Source organism: Mya arenaria, chromosome 10, assembly GCF_026914265.1.
Source record: "Mya arenaria isolate MELC-2E11 chromosome 10, ASM2691426v1".
Lineage (NCBI taxonomy): Eukaryota > Metazoa > Mollusca > Bivalvia > Myida > Myidae > Mya > Mya arenaria.
This window is the reverse complement of record NC_069131.1, coordinates 29,575,585-29,600,510: the sequence shown is the minus strand read 5'-3', so window position 1 is coordinate 29,600,510 and position 24,926 is coordinate 29,575,585. Positions and strand designations below refer to the sequence as shown.

The 24,926-nt window shown below is 34.2% G+C and overlaps 1 protein-coding gene and 1 long non-coding RNA gene across 4 annotated transcripts in view; one reads left to right on the top strand and one right to left on the bottom strand.

Moving 5' to 3' along the window:
* The first annotated feature begins 6,613 nt into the window (after positions 1-6,613).
* Positions 6,614-8,453, top strand: LOC128206611 (uncharacterized). 2 transcript variants are annotated; one of them, XR_008256515.1, is made up of 4 exons: positions 6,614-6,700; positions 7,449-7,555; positions 7,784-7,841; positions 8,222-8,453. It is a non-coding gene; the product is annotated as an uncharacterized LOC128206611 (long non-coding RNA). The 2 variants fall into 2 exon arrangements; XR_008256517.1 differs by having other exon boundaries at positions 7,784-7,845.
* Positions 8,454-20,905: 12,452 nt separating this feature from the next.
* Positions 20,906-24,926, bottom strand: part of LOC128205637 (E3 ubiquitin-protein ligase rnf213-alpha-like) — a 108,420-nt gene continuing 104,399 nt past the window's right edge. For both annotated transcript variants that reach the window (XM_052907441.1, XM_052907442.1), the window contains one exon: positions 20,906-24,583. In XM_052907441.1, coding sequence (XP_052763401.1) covers positions 24,406-24,583 — 178 coding nt within the window. In that variant the 3' untranslated portion in view covers positions 20,906-24,405. The remainder of the gene's footprint in view (positions 24,584-24,926) is intronic.

Below are 24,926 nucleotides of genomic sequence, written 5' to 3'. Positions count from 1 at the left end.
AAGTGCATATAACATCTGTGTTTGGGAAGAACACATTATGGTTGAGTCTAATTACGTCTTACAATTGTAATCGTAATCTGTTCATAATATTGCACATTTAACACAGGTGTATCCGTCCTCACAGCAGTGCACTCATTACGCAGTTCACCGTTTAAATCACAACAACAATTACATTTACAGGAAATTGCCTTTTTCAAGTAAAACAGTTTTCAAATGTAGAGCAACTGTAACAGCGATAGGGGCCGAGTTGCAAAGAATTCCAACTAAATACGTCATTACAAATGTCACATATATTACAGTTAAAGTTGTTTTCACAAATACATGTGACATTGTCATTGTATAACCTAATCCGCATGGTTTATCAGAGGAATCACCATAATGTCTTGCAATAAAATAGTCCCTCATTATACAGGTACAATTTGGTATTAAGTTGCAAGTTCTATCCCTATTGCACGTTCTATTGATGCACAGTGTTCTACATAGAGTTTTGCATTTGTCACCATAATATAAAAAGATCAAGTACTGCCGGAACGACGTTTAGAGTGGCAGTTATTGTTAAAAATGTCCGTACAGTCAACGAATGACTGTTTCCAATAAACATAAGATTAGTCAAGTTTCTCGCTTATAAGATTATAAGTAATAATTTGTCCATATTTCATTGAGCTCACATGTATCACCTTCAACATTGTTAAATTTGCGACATGTGCCTTCATCATTTCATTTGCCTTTGTTGCACCATTTTTAAATACGTTCCATTACAAAACCCATCAAGGCAAAACTCACATTCAATGCGCATACATGTGTTGTGAGTGCATGTTGTATCGCAATTGTTTTCAGTTTCATAAAACTCAGGATTACACGAAATGCAATCACCATAGTCAAGCTAGTAAGTCTGGCAGTTTCCTTGACATGTCCATGTACAACGAGGTTGGACACCGACTATTCATGTTACCTGATAGTTTTATGAGAAAATGAATTACAGTGTTTAAGTGATAGAATAACATTTACTTATTTCTCTTAATAATGTGTTATAATGTATAATAAATTTCACGAAACGACAAGTAAGAGTTCAAGACGGCAGTTTAAATAGTATGAAGATGTAAATTCAGGGTTCTGTTCAAAACGAACCAAAGTAATGTGAAGCGTAAATCACTGAGTTTGTTGAGTAGGTTCATCATTGAAGCTACAGGAACAAGCCAAGCCAATAAGGCTACATTGTTGTCACAATGAACGGGAGAAACGCTATTTTCTGGTATTCAAATTCATCCAATTTAATCAATACACACAAATATGGACACATATATCATAGTATACTACGAAATATGTTTAGGCCATGCTATGGCAACGTTATAAAACGAACTGTCCAACAGCCAACCCAAAACAAAAAAAAAAAAAACAAGAGCACAAAAGTGACATAAAACAAGATAAGTATTAGAGCCACAGTGTTGGGCCTTGCTACCTTTGTATGTGTTGTCACTGGAAACATATGCAAATTCATTTGAATAATTTGAATGGATTAACAGTTGTGGCCTAGACTAAAGTACTTGCATGACGACGACAACGCCAAGGCAATAACTCGACCATTTCTTAGATAAACAAAAAAAAGAGAAATTTTAATAGTTTAATTGAATGATAATGGTAGGATAAAGCTGGGCTCACCTATTTCACCTATTTCGCCTCCTACAACATTTGAAAGACTGTCGATTTAAACTAAATAACCTTGGTGACAATGTACCATATATGTTGATATGTTTAAATACGCATTTATATGATCATATTCTGTTTTCGCCCTACTGTAATACAATATAAAGAATATATTCAGCAGCCTCTTTATTGCTTCTCTTCTCTATGAATTACTTTGTAGTAAAAATTAAAGTACATTCATTTCCGTGTTAAACAATAAGTTCAGCTAGTAGTCTTAGATGACGTTGGTCCTGTATGAGTATCGTAGTCTAGTGCCCTTAAACAATAACCTGACGAATGTATTGATTACCAGTGTCACTTCCCGAGCATTGTGTTAGCGTATAAGTGAAATTCTGGATTTGGTTTTGATGGAATATCCATTTGTCTAGTGTCAGCGTTGCCACCTTCTGTGACTGAAGCTTGTCCTGTCGTGTGCAGCCCGGTGTAGGTAATACTCGTTTCACAGTCCGCCATGCGGGTGGTATTCAATGTTTCGTATGGTCTGGGCTCAACTATTTCACATCCTACAACATTTGAAAGACTGTCGATTTAAACTAAAATTTTAAACAATTTAATGTTTCTTTTAAATTGTAATGACATAGTGTATACTTCAGAGCGTGTGTTAGTACATAATGATACCTTGCTCTCTGTCCGCCGTGTGTGTTTTTATAGAACAATCCGTTAACACTGTCTTTCTATCACTGCCATTTGTTTTTGTGACCTAAAATCAAAAGAGAAGGCAAACATTGATGTTCATCAATAACTGTTCATTTAACGTTTGTCAATATTAATGTACCAAAGTAAATACAACATAATATTCTTACGTACTGATACTTATAGTAAGATAAAGCAATAATCTAAATATCTAAATATAAACATAATCCTTCGACGAAGGACGACAATAGTTACGGTCACTACACACACTACGAATACACCCCGGCAATACTTCCTCCTACGGCGGTGGTGGAAACTTTTCCATGTCCGTCCTCTTGCCGTACAGAAACTGTGATACATATGCAAATATAATTTTAAACATTTGTATAATATTATACAGAGCTAATAAGCTACAGAATTGATAAATGAATTACAGATAAGCGGGACCTTAAACCTTTTTTGTAAATCGATTTGTTATCAACGGTTAACATTATCATGAACTGACACTAAATGATATAGAGTATTACATCAATGTCAGAACTCAATGTACTCAAACAGTCGTGACCGTACTTCCCGTCTACACAAACGTCACATGTATCCCCTTTATAATATTCTTTACAATCACAACTGCCATTGCTAGAGGAGCAATGAGCATGTACACAGCCATGACTACATTGTTTAGAACATCTCAATCCGTACTGACCTTCAATACATGATTCACATAATTTGCCACTGTAATGTTCACTACAGTTGCATGATCCATCACGTAAATCGCATGCTTTCCTCTTACAACTTTGGTTGCATTGCAGAGAACAGTTTGCCGTCTGCACACGAATCACATTTGTTTCCTGTATAGTTTTGTTTACAAGAAAAACATCGTCCATTATTGTCACATGTATTGCTATTGCATCCAGCAGAACATCTCTTGTCACACTTACTCTCTAATCCATAGTATTCGTCTTTGCACTAAAGACAGTTTGTATAGTTTGTAAGTGCATGTTGACGTTCAGTTTTTACCTGTGTCCCGAAATCCTTTATCGCACATGATACAATCCCATTGCTTGATACAGAAACAATGAGATGATGTGCAATTGTCGTTACAATTTTCATCGTATTTTCCGGGTGGACAGATCGCACGAACCACTGTCCCAATATTTATAGAACCCAATAATATCCAAGCAAGAGAAATTGCCATTTGAATATCAGAAGTATTTTAAACCAAAATATGTTGTTATGACTGAACAGGAAAAATATCGTTGCAACGAAACCAGTTCGAATGCAATTTCAACATGTTTTATTATTTCATATTCAATGAGCCTTACGAGTTAAGTATCGTAGGCTAAATATTTCATTTGTGCGGCGGTATCAAATATCCCTTATTATTTCACAAGCTGTGTGCCTGTTAAATATGAGAACATTTTTAACAGTTCAACAACATTGATACCAAGGCATTTCCTTAACCTATAACATCATTCATGAAATACTAAATATAAAGTGAAATAATGACGCTTTGGCAATGTTAGAATTTTTCAATTTAAAATTTTGATCTGAAACTACATACCACATTATATGCTTTTACCGGTAAGATACATTTCAGAATAATAAAATAACTAATCGTAAATTATGCTAACATACGGCAATATATTTTAAAGCCGAAAGGAGATTGTATGTCTTTGTTTTAACAATCTTTGTATGCGGAAGTGAAAAAGGTAAAATGTCAGTCGTATCAATGATAATGTTGATAAAAATTAGTTATTTGAATTGGTTGTAAACTATTCGAAACGAGTTCAATCAATCCCTTTTTCTTTTGAAGACAGTTATTTAACTTGAAAACCACTTTTTAAAGAATAAATCATATTTAAAAAAAAGTCAGCATGACTAACAAGCAGCGCGCATTTGTTTATAATAGGCTAAATATGTTCTTCTTGTTTTAAACATTTACAAATCGTCTTTTCTATTAATTGCCTTCTTCGAACGATCCATGGACCGTTTAATATGTGTTTAAAATAAACAACACACACTTATGGTAAAAGTTTTAAGTAACAAGTTAAAACATAATAACTGGAATAAATTTATGTTTCAGCAGTTTGAATGTGTCGTCTGTTTGTAGCGCCATTTTGTTTACAAAAAAACCCCACTTAAACAATGATTAACAATACGTTGAACGTACGATTGCAGCATGTTTAACGTATATTTTTAACATACAGCCGTCATTGCTATTGCGTGATATGAGTAAGCCCGTTAAATAGTTATCTACGTCCCGGCCCGTTTCTGTTCAACTCCTCCTAAATATCAACTCTACCATCATTAACGATGCCCAAAGCCGCATTCTCCAAATCAACAGACTCTGACCATGAACTTACCTCTTGATTCTTTCGTCTGGCACACATTTAGTCGTACTTCTCTACTTTCACTCTATGGCTTTCGCTCGTCAACCATTCCACTACATTAAGATATAAGACCTTCCGGCAAAACCGATTTCACCACATTCGAAAGTAGCGTGTATGCATGATAAAAGCACGTCATTGTCTTTATTAACAATTTTTAACTTTTCTCTTACATTCTGCAAGAAATATATACATCGGTATACAGTATTGTCATGTTCATCTTGTTCACGACTTTTCATTTTTTATTTCATTTATGTTTTTTTTTGTCTTATACATAATATATTGTAATACATGCTGTTTAGACAATAAGGACTGATACAACTACAGCGATTCACTATTGGACTTAAAGAGTATTATCGTTATGAGTTAAACAAAGCTTAATTTTGAAATAAAGACGCACACTTGCATAATCCGTCCTTTACATCAAATGGTACTTAAAATCATGCTTTGTTTCAAGATACATTCAAGTCTTGAGTACTTAAAGGATGACTTGTTCCTGTGGTTTTAGAAATAATATTCTTGGTTATATCATCAACTTTAGTAGAGAATAAAAATGTTGCTGTCTCCAATATATATCTAATGATGAATACTTATTGATTAATTCATGAGACACTTTACACAGAAACACACGTGTACAGTGTTTCGGCGATTATCAGTTTTGCGGCCTGTGCCGATTATCAAGTATTGTTTTTGTTATTATTATCCGCCTGTGGATTTTTTATGCAAATGTAATTTTATTTTTTAAATCAAAATGGCATCCGAAAAAGGCATGCAATATTTACTACATAATTAAGTATTTGATCAACGCAAACAGAATGATTACTTAAAATGTAAAGGAAGGCAATTGCTAGCGTAGTAGAAAGTACGTTAGTTATCGATAACCGGTATAGGCTAACAGGGCTGCCATTTTAATTCAGCCTTGATTTTTAAAACAAAACTTCCTTAAATTTTGTACACTGTATATATTTTTCGGCATTTCTATTAAATACTATTATAGTATTTCTTTATTTTAGAAAAAAATGTTGTCACACTTACTACACCATCATTATATGATTAAATTGAGTTGTGAAATGCAAGACATAAAAGTACGAGTGTTAGTGTAAGAGAAAATCCCGATACGTTTATTGTGTAATTTTTAAGCGTGCAGGAAAAGTCGTTTGTGTTCGTAAAGTTTGCTAGTACAAAATTGCAACACTACGTTGTTTGTTCTTCTCGTGGCTAACCCTATTAAGTTTTTTTTATTAAAACGCACTTTAACATTAAACGTTCTAATTTCTCTTAAAAACAATATTAGCCTCTAGCATTTACTTTGTATCCACATCTAAACGACTTCAGTAGCATTTAAATGATGTGTTGCTGTAAGTGTGCACTCATTTGCCCAAGTAATTGAAATTATGCACGAATAATGCAAAGTGCATATTTTGTATAATTTGAATAGCGAGGGTTGTGTGTGTTACAGTATTTTCACATTTTTGCCAGGGTAAGCGTTTACTGATAACCATGCTCATTCTGAAATATCTTTGTAATTTATCCTTATGTTACGTCATGCACTGAAGGAGCTCTACCAACGCGTCACAAACCTAATATGAGAATGCCTAATCAATAAAAATACAGAAAACATTTCCAAATATAGTGAACAATTCTATGACATTTCATGTGTTTTGGGCCGGTGGCCTTGATAACTTAATAAATTTCATGACTTGACTTGAAATATTCTGCTATTATTAATTATATTGGCAATGATCTTGATTAATATCATTTCCTAAATATACGCTTTCGCCACATATAGGTAAGACTGATTCCTTTAGGTAGATGGTTTGATATAATTCTCCGATCCAGGGGTGCGTTTCAGAGACGATCGTTAAGGCGATCGTTAGCTGATTTTGGTAGTACGACCAAAATTACCGATCGGCACCGTTTCAGAGACGCAACGTGCACCTGTTTTATCGTTAATTTTGCTCGTAAACCTACGACCGGTAAGAGGCACTCGTTAACTTAACGATCAAAATGGCGGATGAAGATTTCCTCCATATCAAAGTATACTTTTACTTTTTATCAAGAGATAATTATTGCGTATAGCATGTTCGCTGGTGTGGAATTTTTAAACTATGTCTAAAAATAGCTGAAAACAGTATGAAAATGTTGTATTTCCGCCGTTCTGTCAAAAAAGGATTTTAACTGTAGAAGATGTAAGTTCTTTGTTATATCTATGTAATGTGCTGATATTGTGTACATCTAAAACATGGAATATGATGTAGAATTTGATTTGGTTTCATTGCTGTTTAATATGTCATGTAAAACATTTTCTTAAAATTCTTCTATTTCGGATGGTTTTTAATTCGGATAAATAAATGCCTGTATATATTTTGTTGTAATATTTCCGGCTTGTGGCATGTAGTCAGTAAATTATTAAACAGTGTTACCATTTTATCATGTAATGATATAACATAATTATTTTTCTTATTTTTACACATCTAAAACTGATGCTAAATATGTAAATATACTGTACAGTGATGTAAACAACACTGTCACAACAAACAAGTTGATTATAGGCTACTTTAATACTATGGACTCTTTCAGGTGACAATGTAATCATTTTAGTTCACCTTTACTTGTAATTGAAACTTGTTTTAGTAAGGTATCCTATGGTTTATGTAGAACTTTGTAGATATATGTACATTTGTGAGTTTTCAACTGACAAAGGTTAAATCTTGTCTTTTTCAGTCATACCATTTGATGCCAAGTGTACAACTGAAATGAAAATTGCCAACAGAAGTGTCATGGTCTTGGTGGAAAATGCTGTGTTCTTCATTGACCTCTGTTTAATAATGGTATGGAAAAGGGAATTAAATTTAAATGTTGGTTTTATGAATAATTATAGAGGTATATTCAACATATGAACACATTGTCATAAGGACTTATGTAGAAACTAAACTGCAAACCATATTATGTATCTGCAGTTAATGCACAGGCTATGTACAGATGCTTATTGATATTCTATGTTTTCCTTTTTTTAGTGTTTTTACTTGTAAAATATTTGTTTTAGTTAATTATTTTAGGCTGGTGATAGAAAACTATCAGGAATGCTTCAAGCTGGCAATGGAGGGAAATGTAAAAGTAGGTAGGAAATGATAAAATGCAATAGGATATTAACCAATGTTATGAATAATACAATAAGATTAATTTTATATTGATACAATGTTGGGCATCTTACTTTGAGCAGTTAACTGGTTCAACATACTTGTTATTTAACTTATATGAACATTAAACAAGAAATAAAATGTGGCCAGAATGGTGTTTTTCATGTTTTCTTAAAAACCCTACTTATTTTTTTTTTAAAAAGACAATATTTTTCATAAAATATGCAAACTATTGCAGTTGAAATATGGGAATGTAAATTATGTGTTACTTGACGTTTAACTATTAAAAGGAGTTTTCAAAAATGTATTATATTGTGCTGTATTAAACAATATTTTATAACTTTTTGTCTTTTTCAGGACACTGAGAAATCACATGGTTTCAAACATCTAGAATATGCTCACAGTCAGTCTTCCAGATACTCACCTTAAAGGTTCCAGTGTGTTGTAGGAGACTTTGTCAGAACAGTACTTTATACCTACATACATTGGAGATACCAGACCAAGCAGATAATTACAGATATATTGACACAGAATCTGAAATTAATTGCATATCCCAACACAACATAAGACTTTAAACTGTTAAATAGGCGATGAGGCTTTGTGTAACCTTCATTATTTGAAATGAAATTTCTTATATTTATTTTAAGTTTGACTTTGCATTTAAAAGCCATTAGCATTAGATTTTTCAAATATATATATATATACTTTTTGTTACAAATTCAACTGTGATGTAAATCCAGTTGTACATGTTTGTGAATTATTTAGGATTATCTTAATAATACATTCAAACTTATAAATATATAGAAAACACACACTACCATGGCTGATCATGTAAACATTCATACTATCTTTTTATAGAAATTAAGTGAATCTTTCGATATTTCTGAATACATTTATTTTTTACTTGACTGGCTCATTTATAAACACAGAATGCTACATAAAGTGTATACTCCAGTGTATATCATAACATGATTGAAATAGATAATAGATAATATTTGCATGCAACTCTGAACATTTTACCACTATGGCAATCTGCACCAGTTAAGATACTTTTTGTTGAATAATGTGTTTTGATGAGACGAGCTTGTAAAATAGCTGTATTTCTTTTAGTAATTTTGTGTATTTGAAGCATGTCTGCAAATGTAGATTTTATCGTGTATTTTGAATGGATCTGAAATACTGTTTATTTAACTGTTATTACAACGATTGACACAATAAAGCTGGATTTATGAATTGTCTTCATACAAAAAATCCACCCAGTCAATGTATTTTTGAACTGTTTCCCAATACAATAACACTTAGTCAAAGTTTTGGTGCGTATGAACTTTACTCGTTATCTGAACTAAGGCCGGTTGTTGATGATTGGAATCAGTCATTATCATCATCATCATCCACCGCACCAACCACAACCACCTACACCACCAACTTCACACCTTCATCATCATCCACATCATCAATCATCAGCAACATCTACGCATCATCATTTCGTCATGGTCATTGTCGTCATCGTCACATCATAATTAGTATCATTGCCGTCGTCGCATCATCATTATTATTATCATCATCTAAGTCGTCGTCGTCGCATTATCACTATCGTTGTCATCGCATCATCATTATAGTGTCGTTGTCGCATTATTATTATTAAATCATCATTGTCGTTGTCGTCGCATCATGTTGACTATCATCATCAGCATCATGCTGCACGTTTGCATTTACTTTACACAACATTCATAGTAGGTATATTATAATAGTTCCCTTATCAAACACGAATTTAAAGTAAAATCACCAGCCTGAAAAAAACAACGTAATTTGTTGTTGTACAATTTTCATAATAATTACACAAATATTAAAATGAGCGTCGGAACCCGCCACTGCCTCAGTCACTAAAAATCCCGGATGACGATGTACTTAAGATACAATTGTAACATAAATAGCAGATGGGTAATCAGAATAGAGACCACGAGTTTGTATCATTTGTGTCAATCATTCTAAAAAAAGGAGAGTTTCATTAATTGATTCCCTTCAAGAGATTATTATTATTATTATTATTATTATTATTATTATTATTATTATTATTATTATTTTTATTATTATTATTATTATTATTATTATTATTATTATTAAAAAAGACAGGTCCGCTCATCAGGTCAAAGTGACGTAACGTCATTTCACTTCAGACTGGGTCACTCGCTTTAACGCTGTGCTTTATCGTTATTTTTTAGGTACGACCGGAGAGTTTACGAGACGTTTCTGAAACGCCTTTATGATTATCGTTAAGTTGGTCGCTATTACGATCGTAAATTTACGATAATGGCAGATCTATCTGAAGCGCACCCCAGTTTGAGAAGACTCAGAACTATTTCGTTGATCGTTCGTTTCCTCTAAAAACATAGGTCGATCTAACATGCTGTACATTTAACGATATTAATACGCTTAGACGAATATTACAGTCGAAGGATATCGGGTGATCAGTCGTTGACGCATGAGCAATTGAGAGTCGCTAGAATAGTTTTTGCAAAAACACAAACGTGATCTACTGATGAGCAAATTTAGATGAGCAAAAAATAGGGAATATTATATGTTAGTCGGTCGATAATTGGGTTATATACTTTCAAGTTGCTCGCATAAATCCATATCGCACGTGTGGCCCTCTCTCGTTTCTATGTCCACATAAAGAGAATGTCACCCAGTTCTTAGAACCGTGATTGCAGTTTATTGTAATTGTCCTTCCAGTTTTTCTTTTATATATATTTACTCAACAATAGTTATCTTGTTATTCTTTATGATAGTATAGTGGTTTGTTCGTCCTTTATATATATACTCAACAAGTCCGTGTACGTTAACACTAATTTATTATACGTTGGTATATACTTAGACTACACGAGATATAGAAATGTAATACGAATGTTTCCGTGTTTCTGGTACCAAGAACGCCCGTGACGCAAATTGAGCGGTTCCCCAGGTCTGGCGCGCTGATCAAAAGTGGCCAGGTCTTTTATACTAAGGCTCAGCCAAATGAGCACAATTTCCTTATGGTCAATCGTGACACTAAGCATAATAAATATGCCCGGGATTACTTTTTTGTGAATTCTTTCTGTCTCAATCGGACAGTTATAGCCAAAGCAATCAATATTTTATTAAGGAAACTTTGTATCAGCAAATTTAGCAAAAGGTGGATTCAGCAAATTCATGCAGAAACCTTGTATGTTTACACGCCCCTTTCAAGACAAATAATTCGTATGCTAATTATTTTTCCAATTTGCTGACATCAGTGCGTCATCAATCATTCACTAATGAGAGAAGAATTAATTTCTATTTGAAAAACAAAATAACAGTATATCTGACAACCATTGATTACACATATCATTAAAGAGTAATAACATTGACAGCTTATACACAGGAATGTATAAAAAAAACACTAATTGGTAGTTTCATCCAGAGTTCACGTGTAACACAGTCTTTTTTGTTTGTTTTGTACAACCAAATCGTCTTGGTAGGTTTAACACATGTGGCTCTCCATGGAATATGTAAATAGATCAAGAAGTGATTAACAACATGATTATACAATTATATATACAACATCTTCTTATCAAACAACATCTATATGTTAAAATATTTTAAGCAACATTCTAAAAAATGCGTTAATTGCTTATTTAACTAGTTTGTCGTACATCCGATTTAACCATCAGATATAACGCAACATATTCGACTGCTTCTTTTAGTGGCCCTGCCATGCCGGCAGTGTTCTCCATTTCCGCAGCGGAAGCACTAGTGCTCGCCACCAAGTTAGAGCCCCCAACTCTAGACCTAGAACCAACAGGCAATTCCCTAAGTATTCCGGAAAACCTACTTGTTCCTTTCATGCGTTTACACCAACAGTAAACGAAGATTGCTATACCAGTTACCAAGTTTAAAGCAAATGTGATCACTAAAATAAACAGCATATAGTTAGGTGAGGACTTCTTCTTATTCAACCCATCTAACATCATTTCATGAATCAAAGACTGCATAGGTATATATGGTAATGCGGCTAGCCTTTTTGGAAGCTGGGTATGATTAAAGTTCGGAAGTTTCTTATTGAAGTCTTCCCAGATTGCTAATCTAGACATGTTAATTGATGTCTTTATTGTGCTAACAAGGTCAGTTGTAATTTCATGTCTCATATAACGGTCATAAACGGCCGGTAGGGTGATAAAATCACTCTCTGCCGTACATGAAGTGGGAATATTCACAACGTCGAATGGTACGGTAGTTTCCTTAAACGTGTTTGTGATATCTTGTTCAGTCTTACAGCTAATTGTTAATCTGACAGGCTGTAATGACGCTATTAGCCATAGGCCATCGGCGATGTGTAAACCTAACGGTAACTGAGCGTTTGACTGTACAATCTTATTACAATACTGATTGATTTTCCCCCTGTCATTCATAAAAATATGGATTATACACTGTTCTGATAGTCCTGTCGCATAAAGTGGTTTGGCAAAGTGACAAAATGGCGTATCGGCGCATGAATTTAATTCATTTTCGGAAAGTACTGCATAACGTTTTCTCTTTGCGTTTATTGCAAATCCGTCATCAATAATGTCATATTTAGCTAAAGCAGTCGTTCGGGTTTAACTTCCTATAGTAACATTCGTACTCAAAACTGGAATATTATAAACTTTATATATCTCATACATCTCGTATTGTTCATTCAACGGAACCTTGACATACATGATTTTTTGATTGTTTGCAAGTTTACCAACTAAAGGAAGGTGTTTATAGTATGATAATAAATCCACTACAGGATCAAACGGCAAAGTAGTTAAAGGAGTTAGATCTTCTTGTATTTTAGTCAAAATAGATTTTAACTCACTCGGCGATATAAGGTTAGGAGACAAGTGCCCTAGTGTTAATGCTGCTAATTGATTATCTAAGTGTTCATATAGCAACGTAGCCCTTGATAATAAATCACGAACCTCTTGAATCATTAAATCTAAATGCAAATATGTTTGTTAAAAGTTGTTTGTTTCAATAAGTTGTGCTTGTAAATTAGATCCTATAGAATCGAGTTTTAGTTCTAAATGCCCTAATGTCTCTATGACTTCATTAATGGCATTTCTGTTTTCATTTACTGCGGTTCTAGTCAAATTCATTACTGTAATTGCCTCAGTCCTTTCATGCATAAGTCTTAATTGTCTTTGGTGAAGAGTTGCCAAAACGGATTGAATTCTCTAAATATCTGAATCTTTTGCAACGCCAAAAACTGATCTGAGAATTGTAGAGCCAAAATCAAATAATGCTCTTTTACTCCTCATTCTTACGAATTTGTTAGACATAACTCTATTATGTAATGCCATATAGGAAATATACAATTGTTGTATTTCAGAGTTCACGCCCTCCATAGCTCTAACATACAATTCCATAAATTTCTAATTACTCGATGGACGATACTTATTAACATTCTTCAATATGAGCTTCTCCGTTTTATCAATATCTTGCTGTAAAGTGTCAAAGAATTGATCGTACGGGTTTAAGTCTAACACGAAACTGATTGTCCATGTAGATTGGGTAAACGAGACCTTGTTTACAGGTGAAAATACCAAGTTGTCCTGAATCGTTAAACTGTCTGTCTCATAAACTAATAATAACATCGTTATTATCGCAGTCCATTGTCCTGTCCTCGTAAGTCCGTCTAGTCTGGTCGTTTTACGGGAGCTATTCATCATGACCTGTAATAATTCAGCAATTATTTTCCTCCCTTCTACAACCTAGCAACAAAATCAGCTAATTTAATGACTGCACGTCACTTAAATACCAATTATCTTTTTCTCTCTATGTCTAAATATATTTGTAAAGGTGATTCAGTTTTATGACAAACTCGTCAACGCTTGTCACTTGATATTAATTATTTCTGCCATGTACATGTATAAATATACCTCATAGCTGTCCTATGTTTTATAATTGTATGTTTGGTATTACTTTATGAAGAATCATTCAATTTCCATTTTAGAAATAAGAACTCCTACATTTAATAGCCTATTGACTGAAAAATTCAGATAATTTATAGAGGTTGACTGTCACTTATAAGAATTTATTGTCATTGCTTACACTAAAATAGCAATGATGCGGGTTTTTTTTTTCTTATGCGACTTTGTCTGCGACTATTTTAAGCATTTGTATAAGCACTTGATTTTTATCGCTCGCTTTACTCTTGGCTGGTATGCTAACTTGTCGTACATTTCCTCGTTGGTCTGGCTTTTTTCGAGTTTTACTGACCTGGTTGACCTCCATTTCTTCCATACTATCAGAGGTCACCGTGGTATCCCTCTCTTGGGGTTCGGAATAATTATTTCCGCCTATATCTGAGTCCGAAGAGGGTTGTCGTTCACGTTTCCGACGGACCTTTCTTCTCAGCTCAGCTAATGGAATGTCCATATCACTGTCCGACGAGTCGGAACGCTCGTTAATCTTACGTTGTAATATTTCTCCTTCGGCTCCTTCTGTATCCGAAGAACTGCTAGACGGTAGTACTACAAAGGTTGCCTTCCTTCTCGGCCTTCCCTTACCTTTAGTAGATGCTGCCTCAGGTACGTCCCACTGGTCGATATCAACAACCTTGAGGTTCCGGGCGTTTACGGTTTGGACACTTCCGTTCGCTACGTTACGTACCTTGAAAGTTATTGGAGAAAACTTCTCCACTATTCTTAAATACGGCTTATAATAACCATCTAACTTTCTTGTTCTGGCATTATTCTTTACCATAACTGCTTGACCTACGTCGATTTCCGGTTCCTCCGCGCCTATGTTGACGTGCTGATTTCTCTTTTGCTTGGTTCGTTTTATATTCGACTGGGCTTGTTTCATGGCTTTGTGAATTTTTTCTATGTAATGCTTAGATAAATCTTCACCTACGTACCTACGTCGCGGTTGTAACAACGTGTCAAGTGGTAATACGGGGTCTCTACCATACATTAAATAGAAAGGGCTATATCCGGTCGATTCCGAGGGTGCAAATCGCTTTGCAGATAAACAAGCATTTATATGAAGATCCAAGTTATGGTCACCATCTTCAATTTGTTTTGATATCCAAGAATTTAATGTCCTATTTACTCTCTCTATCAAACCATTTGCTGTAGGGTTGTATGGACTAGTGCGTATGTGTACTACACCAAACTCCTTACAAATGTGCTGGATGATGGAGTTAACATATTCTGTACCATTGTCAGACCTAATTTGGTACGGTACTGAGAATCTTGGGAAAATTTCATCCAGAAATAGGTTAGCCACTACTTCTGCCGTCTTGTTTTTAACAGGAAATGATTCTACCCACTTTGTGCTTTCGTCTATAAAAGAAACCAAATAAACATTACCGGAAATAGATCTTTTGTACGGACCGGAAGTATCGACACTCCAAGTTATTCCACTAGAATATGAGACCCTAGTCTCTTGGACAGGTACTTAAGTGTTTGATTTTGCCCTCATTGCGCACACTAAACACTGCTTTACGTATTTATGTATACGGCGATACATGTCTGGAAAGTAATATTTACGTTTTAATGTGTCGTAGCATTTATCTACTCCTAAGTGTGCCAATTGATCATGATAATTTTTCAACAAGATATTACTTAAAGAATGTGGGATATACAACCGTAATATAGGCTCTTCGTCTCTGTCACTGAGATAATACAACAAATCATCTATTACAATATACTTTTGTAACGCTAGAGACTGGTCACCCGCGTTTATTTGTGTGATTAATTTTGCAATTTGTTCATCTTTCGCCTGCTCATTCTGCATGTTTACTTCTAAATTTACAAATTTTGGGATTTCGGTTCTTTCGTCCGTATTATCTGGGGTATAAGCATCCTTGCCTGGATTTATTCGATTTAAATTTACTACATTAATTTCTTTCGCACTACTACTGACCTGATTTGACCTAACCGTGAGGTCATCCGCAGTCGAGCCATCGTCTAACTTGTTGGTTTGTTTTGACCTTACCATGAGGTCATCAGCTGTCTCGCCAACGTCTAACTCGTTGGTCTGATTTTTAGGCCAAGGTAATTCACTAACCTTTGTTTCTTGGTCCTCGGTGTAATTTACCGTGTAAGCATGTTTACCAATATCCATGTGTTGTGGTATGGTGCTTTCATTTACTTCATCTCGTAAGTCGTCGTGTCTACATCTTGAAAGCATGTCCGCTACCAAATTTTTACGACCTGGTATGTACTCAAAGTCAATATTATGCCAGCTATCGCCAAAGCATACGCTTGCAACTTTTTATTTGTAAGCTTTGCGGTGAGTAAGTAACGAAGTGGTTGGTGGTCTACAAAACATTTGACAGGTGCTTCCTGTACGTAAACTCGTAGTTTATCCAGTGCATATTTCAACGCAAATGCTTCTCTTTCTATTGTTGACCATTTTTGCATAGCAGGGTTAAGCTTATGTGACAAGAAATGAATTGGTCTCTCATTTGGAATCCCCGGTATAATACCATCTTCGGGGTCACACTCCTGACATAACACAGCACCAATGCACTTTGAACTCGCATCTGTATAGAGACGATACCCGCGGTTCCTATCTGGAAATCCTAACATTGGGATACTAGTCAAACCGTCTCTTAATTTCTCAAAGGCATTCTGACACTCGGGTGTCCAACTAAATCTTGAATATTTCCTAGTTAATGCTATCAAGGGTTCAGCAATTTCAGAGAATTTTGGTATCATCCTCCTATAAAACCAGCACATACCTATGAAAGAACGCACTTCTTTCACACTTTGCGGAGGTGGTACATTTTTAATTGCCCTAACTTTATCTGGGTCGGGTTTATAACCCTTTTCATTTAGCACAAAACCTAAGTAGTTTGTTTCTTCTTCTAAGAAACTGCATTTTCTTGGTTTGACTTTCAAGTTGTGTTGTCGCAACCTATCAAATATAATTTCCAAGTGTCTTAAATGCTCCTCTAAAGTTTTGCTAAAACATATAATGTCATCGAGGTAGGGGATAGCAAATTTTTCACATCCCTTAAGTACAGTATTAATCAACCGACTAAAGGCGGATGGGGCTGTTCGAACACCGAAAGGCATCACCCTAAACTGAAATAAACCGGTACCTGGGCAGGTTAATGCTAATTTCTCTTTCGAATCGTCATCTACTTTAATTTGCCAAAATCCACTAAAAAGATCTAGACATGAATAGAATTTGTGGTAGAATCTCATCGATACGGGGTAAAGGGTAGGCATCATCTTTTATTACGGCATTAAGTTTTCTAAAGTCTATACAGAATCTAAAATTTTGTTCGGGCTTTATCTCAGCTTTCCCAGCATCCTTATTTATCTGAGGATCTTCTCGTTTCTTAACAAGAACTATTGGAAAACTCCAAGGAGAGTCTGATCGTTCTATAATATTTGATGCTAACATTTCATCTACAGCTTTATCTATAATTTGCCTATGTTTTATAGGTATGGGGTACGGTCTTTGCTTTATAGGTGCGCTATCTTGTGTGTCAACTGAAAACGTGACAGTATCGGTCTGCGTGAGTTCACTGTTTGATGCCGCGAATACATCTTTATGTTTTTCTATTAACGGTCTCGCTAAGTACTCATACTTCGGGTTACATTTAAATTTCAAAACCTTATCTGAACTATTATCTTCTGTTACAATGAAATTTTCTATTTCTTTTTCGGATGAAACAATATTTATTTGTTTCGACGTGGTTACTTTTCCCACTACGGTATTTTTTCTTAATTTCATTGATTTTCCTGTATTGTTCAAAAAAACTAATGAGAATTTTCTTTTGGCCTTAACATCTACCAAACTGTCAAGAAGCTCAAAACCTGGCTCATTAGTTATGCATTCATCTATTTGCTGTAAGTGGTATTCACCTGGAGGTGTGAGATCATTAGCTTTTAATTTGCCTTGTATAGTAATTGCCGAATATGGTTTTACGACTACTTTATTGCGTGTGCGTACTAATGAAGCGATATGAATATCTCCTTGCAACGGTATGTATTCTCTATTTATCCTGATTCTTTTAAGGTCATAGTAAATTCTTGCATTGAACATACGAAAGAAGTCCCTACCTAGTATGCAATTTCTGTTTATATCTTTGACTATTAAAAATTCATGGTTAAGTTTCTGTGTTCCCATTTGAAAGTTTCACTGACTTTCCCAAAACATTTAACGCATTTCCGCTTACAGATTGTAAATTTATGTTTGCCGGTTTAAGTCTAGGTTTGATAGGAATCTTGTCAAATATTTTCTTGCTTAGTAATGACACTTCTGCACCTGTATCTGTTAAAGCTCTAACTCTAATTTTCTTTGAAATGGTTATTAAACATGATGTTGGATCTTCTGTAAATTTTGTTTTAATGACCATACTGAAATATCTCCTCCCAGGCGGTCCACGCTGAGAGGTAGTCTAGTTTAAACGTCGGCAATCTCTCCTTAAATGTTCTGTGGAACCACAGTTCCAACAGCGTCTCGTTTGAATTTCTCGACCTACAGTCTGTCCATAATCAGGTCGATTAGCAGGTGGGCCACTAGATACGGCTCTAACGTGTGCCCTACAATCACGAGTTACGTGATTTTTTCTACCGCATTTCATGCACTTCCGCGTCGGACGTGCATGATCTATTCCCATAGGCGTTTCGTGCCTACTTTGATCACTATTGTTTGAACGGGAGGTCGATTCATAGTCTCTCCCTTGCCTAAGAGTGAACCTTTTTCTTAGGTTCTGTTCGGCCAACGCGATATTAACCGCCGCCTGAAGGGTAGCAGGATTATCCCGCATTATCTTAAACTTTAGATAATCGTAGGCCAGACCATCAACGAACTGGCCTATCATTAGTCTTTCAATTGCACCTATTCCCCCTTGAGCACCCTCATTGGCTTCCGTAGCTAATGAAAGGAGCCTTTCGGCAAAACTGACTACATTTTCTCCGTGTTTTTGTTTAACCTCTCGGAGTAATTTCAATGCGTGTTGAGGATCCACTATATCGCCAAAGCGAACCCTCAACTCCCCCTTTAACTGTTCGTATGTGTTATTTGCATTTCCCTGCAAATATCTCTGAATAAAATCTGACACTGAACCTTGTGAAGTTTGGAACAACATTTTTTTCTTGCGCGCCTCATCGCAATTATTTAACAAAGCGTACTTTTCTATTTCTTTTACCCATTCTTTAAAATTCTTCGCATCCCCATTGAATGGCCTAATAACCTGTAGGGCGGATTGAGACGAAATTGTGTCATGAAGTGAAGAAATTTCCTGCGCTAACTGTTGCATAACGGGTGGAGCAGCCATGTTGGTTCTAAATATCTAGAATTGAGTTTAAAGCTCTGACCTGATCCTTAAGCGTAGTTTCTCGAGCTTTTCACTGCCTCCGCTCCCGGTCCAACGTAAATTTCTTCTAAAGCCCACCAAGCGCAAAAACCATACAAACGAACACAGCAGAGCCACCAAACCTACAAAATTATACAATGTTTAATTTCAAATTTTACATAAAATAAATTACTTATTTTAATTAATCAAAAATAAATAAATAAAAAACAATGTTCTTGCGGAGCCGGGTCGCTGCTGCCCAACCGTTTCACAGGCGTGTGTCCCGGTGATACCTTGAAGTCAGGTATCCGTCTGGATGGTATATCTGTGAGAAGTTTGTAAAAGTTGGTGAAGAGGCAGGAACTGACTGGAACTGGCTGGAACAATAATAACGATGCTAAGGCTGGAACTGGTCGTAACTGCTACAACGATGTGGAGGCTGGAACCGACTGGAACTGACTGGAACTGACTGGAACTGCAACAGCGATCCTTGGTCACGCACACCAAATTATCCCTTATGTGGCCCTCTCTCGTTTCTATGTCCACATAAAGAGAATGTCACCCAGTTCTTAGAACCGTGATTGCAGTTTATTGTAATTGTCCTTCCAGTTTTTCTTTTATATATATTTACTCAACAATAGTTATCTTGTTATTCTTTATGATCGTATAGTGGTTTGTTCGTCCTTTATATATATACTCAACAAGTCCGTGTACGTTAACACTAATTTATTATACGTTGGTATATACTTAGACTACACGAGATATAGAAATGTAATACGAATGTTTCCGTGTTTCTGGTACCAAGAACGCCCGTGACGCAAATTGAGCGGTTCCCCAGGTCTGGCGCGCTGATCAAAAGTGGCCAGGTCTTTTATACTAAGGCTCAGCCAAATGAGCACAATTTCCTTATGGTCAATCGTGACACTAAGCATAATAAATATGCCCGGGATTACTTTTTTGTGAATTCTTTCTGTCTCAATCGGACTGTTATAGCCAAAGCAATCAATATTTTATTAAGGAAACTTTGTATCAGCAAATTTAGCAAAAGGTGGATTCAGCAAATTCATGCAGAAACCTTGTATGTTTACACACGAGACGTAAGGTTGAGTGCAATATAATATTGCACAAGCAACGGGAAGTGGCACTTTCCCACAGATCAACGGACCAACATCATAGTAGTGTTGTTTTATACCTTTAATATACTATATGAACTTAAAGTAGCAGTAGTTTTCTAAACAAATTTAAATTCGACGACCGATCCTATTTCGAATGCGTATTATTGCCGAAGTTTGAATTTGCACATGCATACTAGGCTACTGTGTCATACAGAATCATAAAACACAGTGTGTAATTGATATGGAAAACAAATTCGATGTCCATATCTTATGGTCAAATCAGGCATAATTTAAGGGAATAGAAAAAGAAATGAAATTTAAAAACGTACTTTTATTGTTCGGTTGGGTGTTATAGAGTAGTGGATGTTGGGAACACATTTGGGCAATTCACCGGGAAATGTTTATGTTTCTAAACATTCGAAAAAATAGAATTTCTTTAAGTAAGTTTTATTTCAATTATTTAATAAAATATGTTTTTCTTCGAGTATCGTTTATAAAGTTTTGCTGGAGACATTCGTATTACTATTTAATAAATGTGCATGTGATCAACGTAATTTTGGGATTTTGATTTATTCGTTAAATAATGCATATTTAAATACTTAATCGGGGGCCGGTAACAAGACAACATATTAATGTAAAATGATTTATTGTAAACATCAAACATGGTATGTATGCCAAGATATAAATGAAGACATTTTAGCATATCTACGAATTGCAAAGAAGTATTATCAAAATCAAATCCCAGATGTATTAAGTGCTTGCCACCACAATAATGCATGAAAAAATGAGGACATATAATGGCTCTATAAAAGTATAACTACTTCTTACAGAGTCATACGTCGTACAATATAAATGATAAGTAATGAGAATATTGGCTTAATAAAGCACACTTATACAGTTTCTTAGAAACGTATAACCATCCATAGCATGCAATGAATTTATCACTGCAATGGTGTGTTTGATCTTAATTATACTTCTTATTATCACAAACAATCCACGTCTCTTTTCTAAAACCATTGACACACTTTTTTGTTTTAAATTTATAACTACCATGTTTGAGAGTACCATATATATTTAAAATGGGAGTGAGTTATATAATCACGGAGAAGAACAATGTATCATTAAAAATGTAAATACCGAATCAACATGCTTGATGCCACTTTTTATATTTGACATTCAAAACATATTTTGGTAAATAACATTAATGCAATGCAGATAATATAGTTGAAAAACGAAAATTCGGAACTCTGTGAACCAAACACAACAAAAGATTGATTAATAGCAGTGGATGAATAAATTATATCTAAAACAAATGAGACAACAATTCTTACTAGAACGTGTTGGGTCTAATATTCAAAGTACAAAGGTGTATCGACATTTATCAAATCACACAGTGCTGGGAAGAAAAGCAATACATGAAAGCTTAAGTTTTGCACATTCGTTCAAAGAATGTGAACTAAAATTGAGTTGAACAGTTAATAGCATGATGTTTAAAATGAGTACTATTGTTTTATTATTATAAGATGTAAAACACATCTGTTGGAGCTTTTGATAGTTCTGTAGCAATCATGTGTGATATTACTTACATGAACTGAAGCCAAAATCTTTCATAAAAAGAAAACTACAACTAAAGAAAGCCAACACAATTATAATGAGCCAATTGGCTTAGATACGAACTTAGTAACGTATTTTAAAATATGTATATAAATAAAGCAAACATTTAAACAAATACGAAGATGTCAGGGAAACAAAGAATTGTTAGAACACTCAAAGTAGATTTATAAAATGACATCTTCCCAAATTGTCCCGAAAGTCGAATGTTACAAACTGAAAATCTATGCTTTGTAAACCTTAAATATCAGTAAAATTTTGAATATCTTAATAGGAAAAAGCTTACTGAAGTTTTTTAATAAACAACATTCAACCGCGGATACAAATGACAATCGTTCGTCATTATTTATCATAAAATTTGTCACATCTGAGCTTTAATATAAATATATGATCTGTCTAAGACAATAACATACTTTTTGATAACTACGCAGCTACAACCAATGCATACGATATAATAATAACCGATATGTAACAAGCAACATATAATGCAGACAGTTTTTCATGTAAAAGATGACATTTTATCCTGACAAATTACAGTTTAAAACAAAATCAACTTATAAAAGACGTAATATGTACACAATTAATATAACAAGATAATTATGTTAACATCATTTAAAAATCTTTAAGATAAAAGATTTCTGAATATAACAAAGGGCCCAAACATTAATGTGAACTAAATTTTCCTACACCAAACCTATTCATTGATACGGACCTTCAAGTGTTGCAATAAGAGTCTGCATATTATTCGAAGGATATTTTTCAAGGTATGTTTCAAGCCATATCAATTTAAAACAAACTCTGTTGCAGTTTCACAATCGAATAGTAAATCTTGCAAATATTTCAAATATATCGTAAAAACTTTTTCTAAAATTATAACGAACACTGATTTTGAATATATCTCGAAATTTGTGCATCCATTATAAATCAAAGAAAAACTTATACTTTAAATAAACAAATCAACAATACTATGTACACATCTTATACACGTGCATTGTGTTTCAATTTTAACAGTCCATCAAGTTACCATTTAACTATTGTATGAGGTTATGTTAAAGCCAAGTATGTACAGCGTTACAAAATGAAAACAAAAGCAATTCAACATGAAACATATTAAAAATAGTTATAAATTAATTTGTAACATCATTAAATAAACGTCAATCAAAATGAAAGGCGGTCTATATGTAAGATTATACTAGTCTGCTCTTCCAACAAACCAATAAAAAGCATCATTTTTGAAACATCACCACTCTAATCTAGATCAACTATGTTAATGTCATTATATCACACAGTATGTGTTAATAATCGAATAACACATGCTAATGAATCAAAGGTATTCAAGGAAAATGCTCAAAACAAATGGATCCATATACAAAATATACATACAGAAAAGTAATATATACAAAACATACAATCATATAAACATTCATAATACAGTAAAAACTACAGGGTCAAACAACACAACACAACAATTCTCAATACATAAAAAAGAAGACACAGAAAAGCGCACACACAATAAAAAACAAAAACAAACACTATGCTATAACAATCACAAGTTATAGCAAATATTTTACAATATCAAATGTGTATTTTCCCACAATAATATAGTTTGTTATTTTCACTGTAATAATATGGAAAATCGCAACACTAAGACGCACTCATTTTATTGTTTCAAAAGAACTTATTAACCTAAAAAAAAATAACAGTACACTACGTATTAAATATAGTAGTCCATTCATACAGATAGTCTCGTCAATATTAAGTCTTTATTTCCAAACTTCAATTCAGTCAATAATAACATTCTCAACAGCTAAAACACAGTAAAAATGGAAAATCAACAACGTATAAAACAGGAACTACAAAGTACACGATACTTAAGTACAAGTCATGTATTTAAAAATCTTTTATAATAAACACGGGACGCAGTACACTTCACATACATGTACACCATGTTTCATTTGCAAGTGGTAAAATACAAAACCGTCTTTTTATTGCAGCACAAACATGAAAAAATTACGAAGCATATTTACCACGAACAGTTACAAACAAATAAAAAATCACCGAATCGCGTCTTAGCATCGGACAAATTCAAATAGGAGTTTTCATCAAACACATACTACAAAATTGTTTAACTACACAATGATCAACAGTAACCTTCCCTACAAATTACCACATTATTAATAGTGCAATACAGTTTCAAACAGATGTGCCAAAACTATCAATACTAAAATACATTGTGATCAAAATAGTTGTCTGGTAAAACAATAAGTGCAAATAATCATGAAAGCAAATAATAAGCATATATCATATGAAAATACAAAACAAATCAGATAAAAACGCCCACAAAATAGCCAATAGCAATCACATAATATTCAATTATGAAAAGGTCAACCAAAAGCAATTTATGAAGTCCTAAATATAATACAAATGTTCAACTATAACCATTGTTGTCTCGTAAACACGTGCATACTTTACGCTGTGGAATGAAACAGCACTTTGAATACGTCTTACGCTGCATTTTAAAATCTTTGATCGTGTCTTCGTGTCATATACATCTTTTGAGTGAGCTCAATATAGGCTGCGATCCAAGCGTAAACAGTGTGTACTTGCAAGAGTCCATTTGGAAGTTTTCTCAAGACCTCATTAAATGAAACATCGGGGTTTTCGTCATTGTAGTTCGTTAATGTATCTCTGAGACTGTAATGAAGAAGATCACGTGTTTATTAACACTCACTGATAGACGTTATTGCAAATAAATTGAATGACAAGATGAACATTACATGTGAGGGTACCCGTAATTTGTATATTCCATATATATATTGAACACATGTTTAAATGCCTACCATGACTTTGGTATTTTAAATTTATGTTTATTTGATAGTTGTACCTAATTTGACAAGATTCAAAAATTCCACATAGACATGTACTTTTAATTCTATACGTTTTTTTACGTTTATACATTGGAGTTACCCGTTGAGTTACACTTTTTTTCTTGGTGATAATTAAAGAAGTCAAACTTCAACACAAATTATTTATTTAT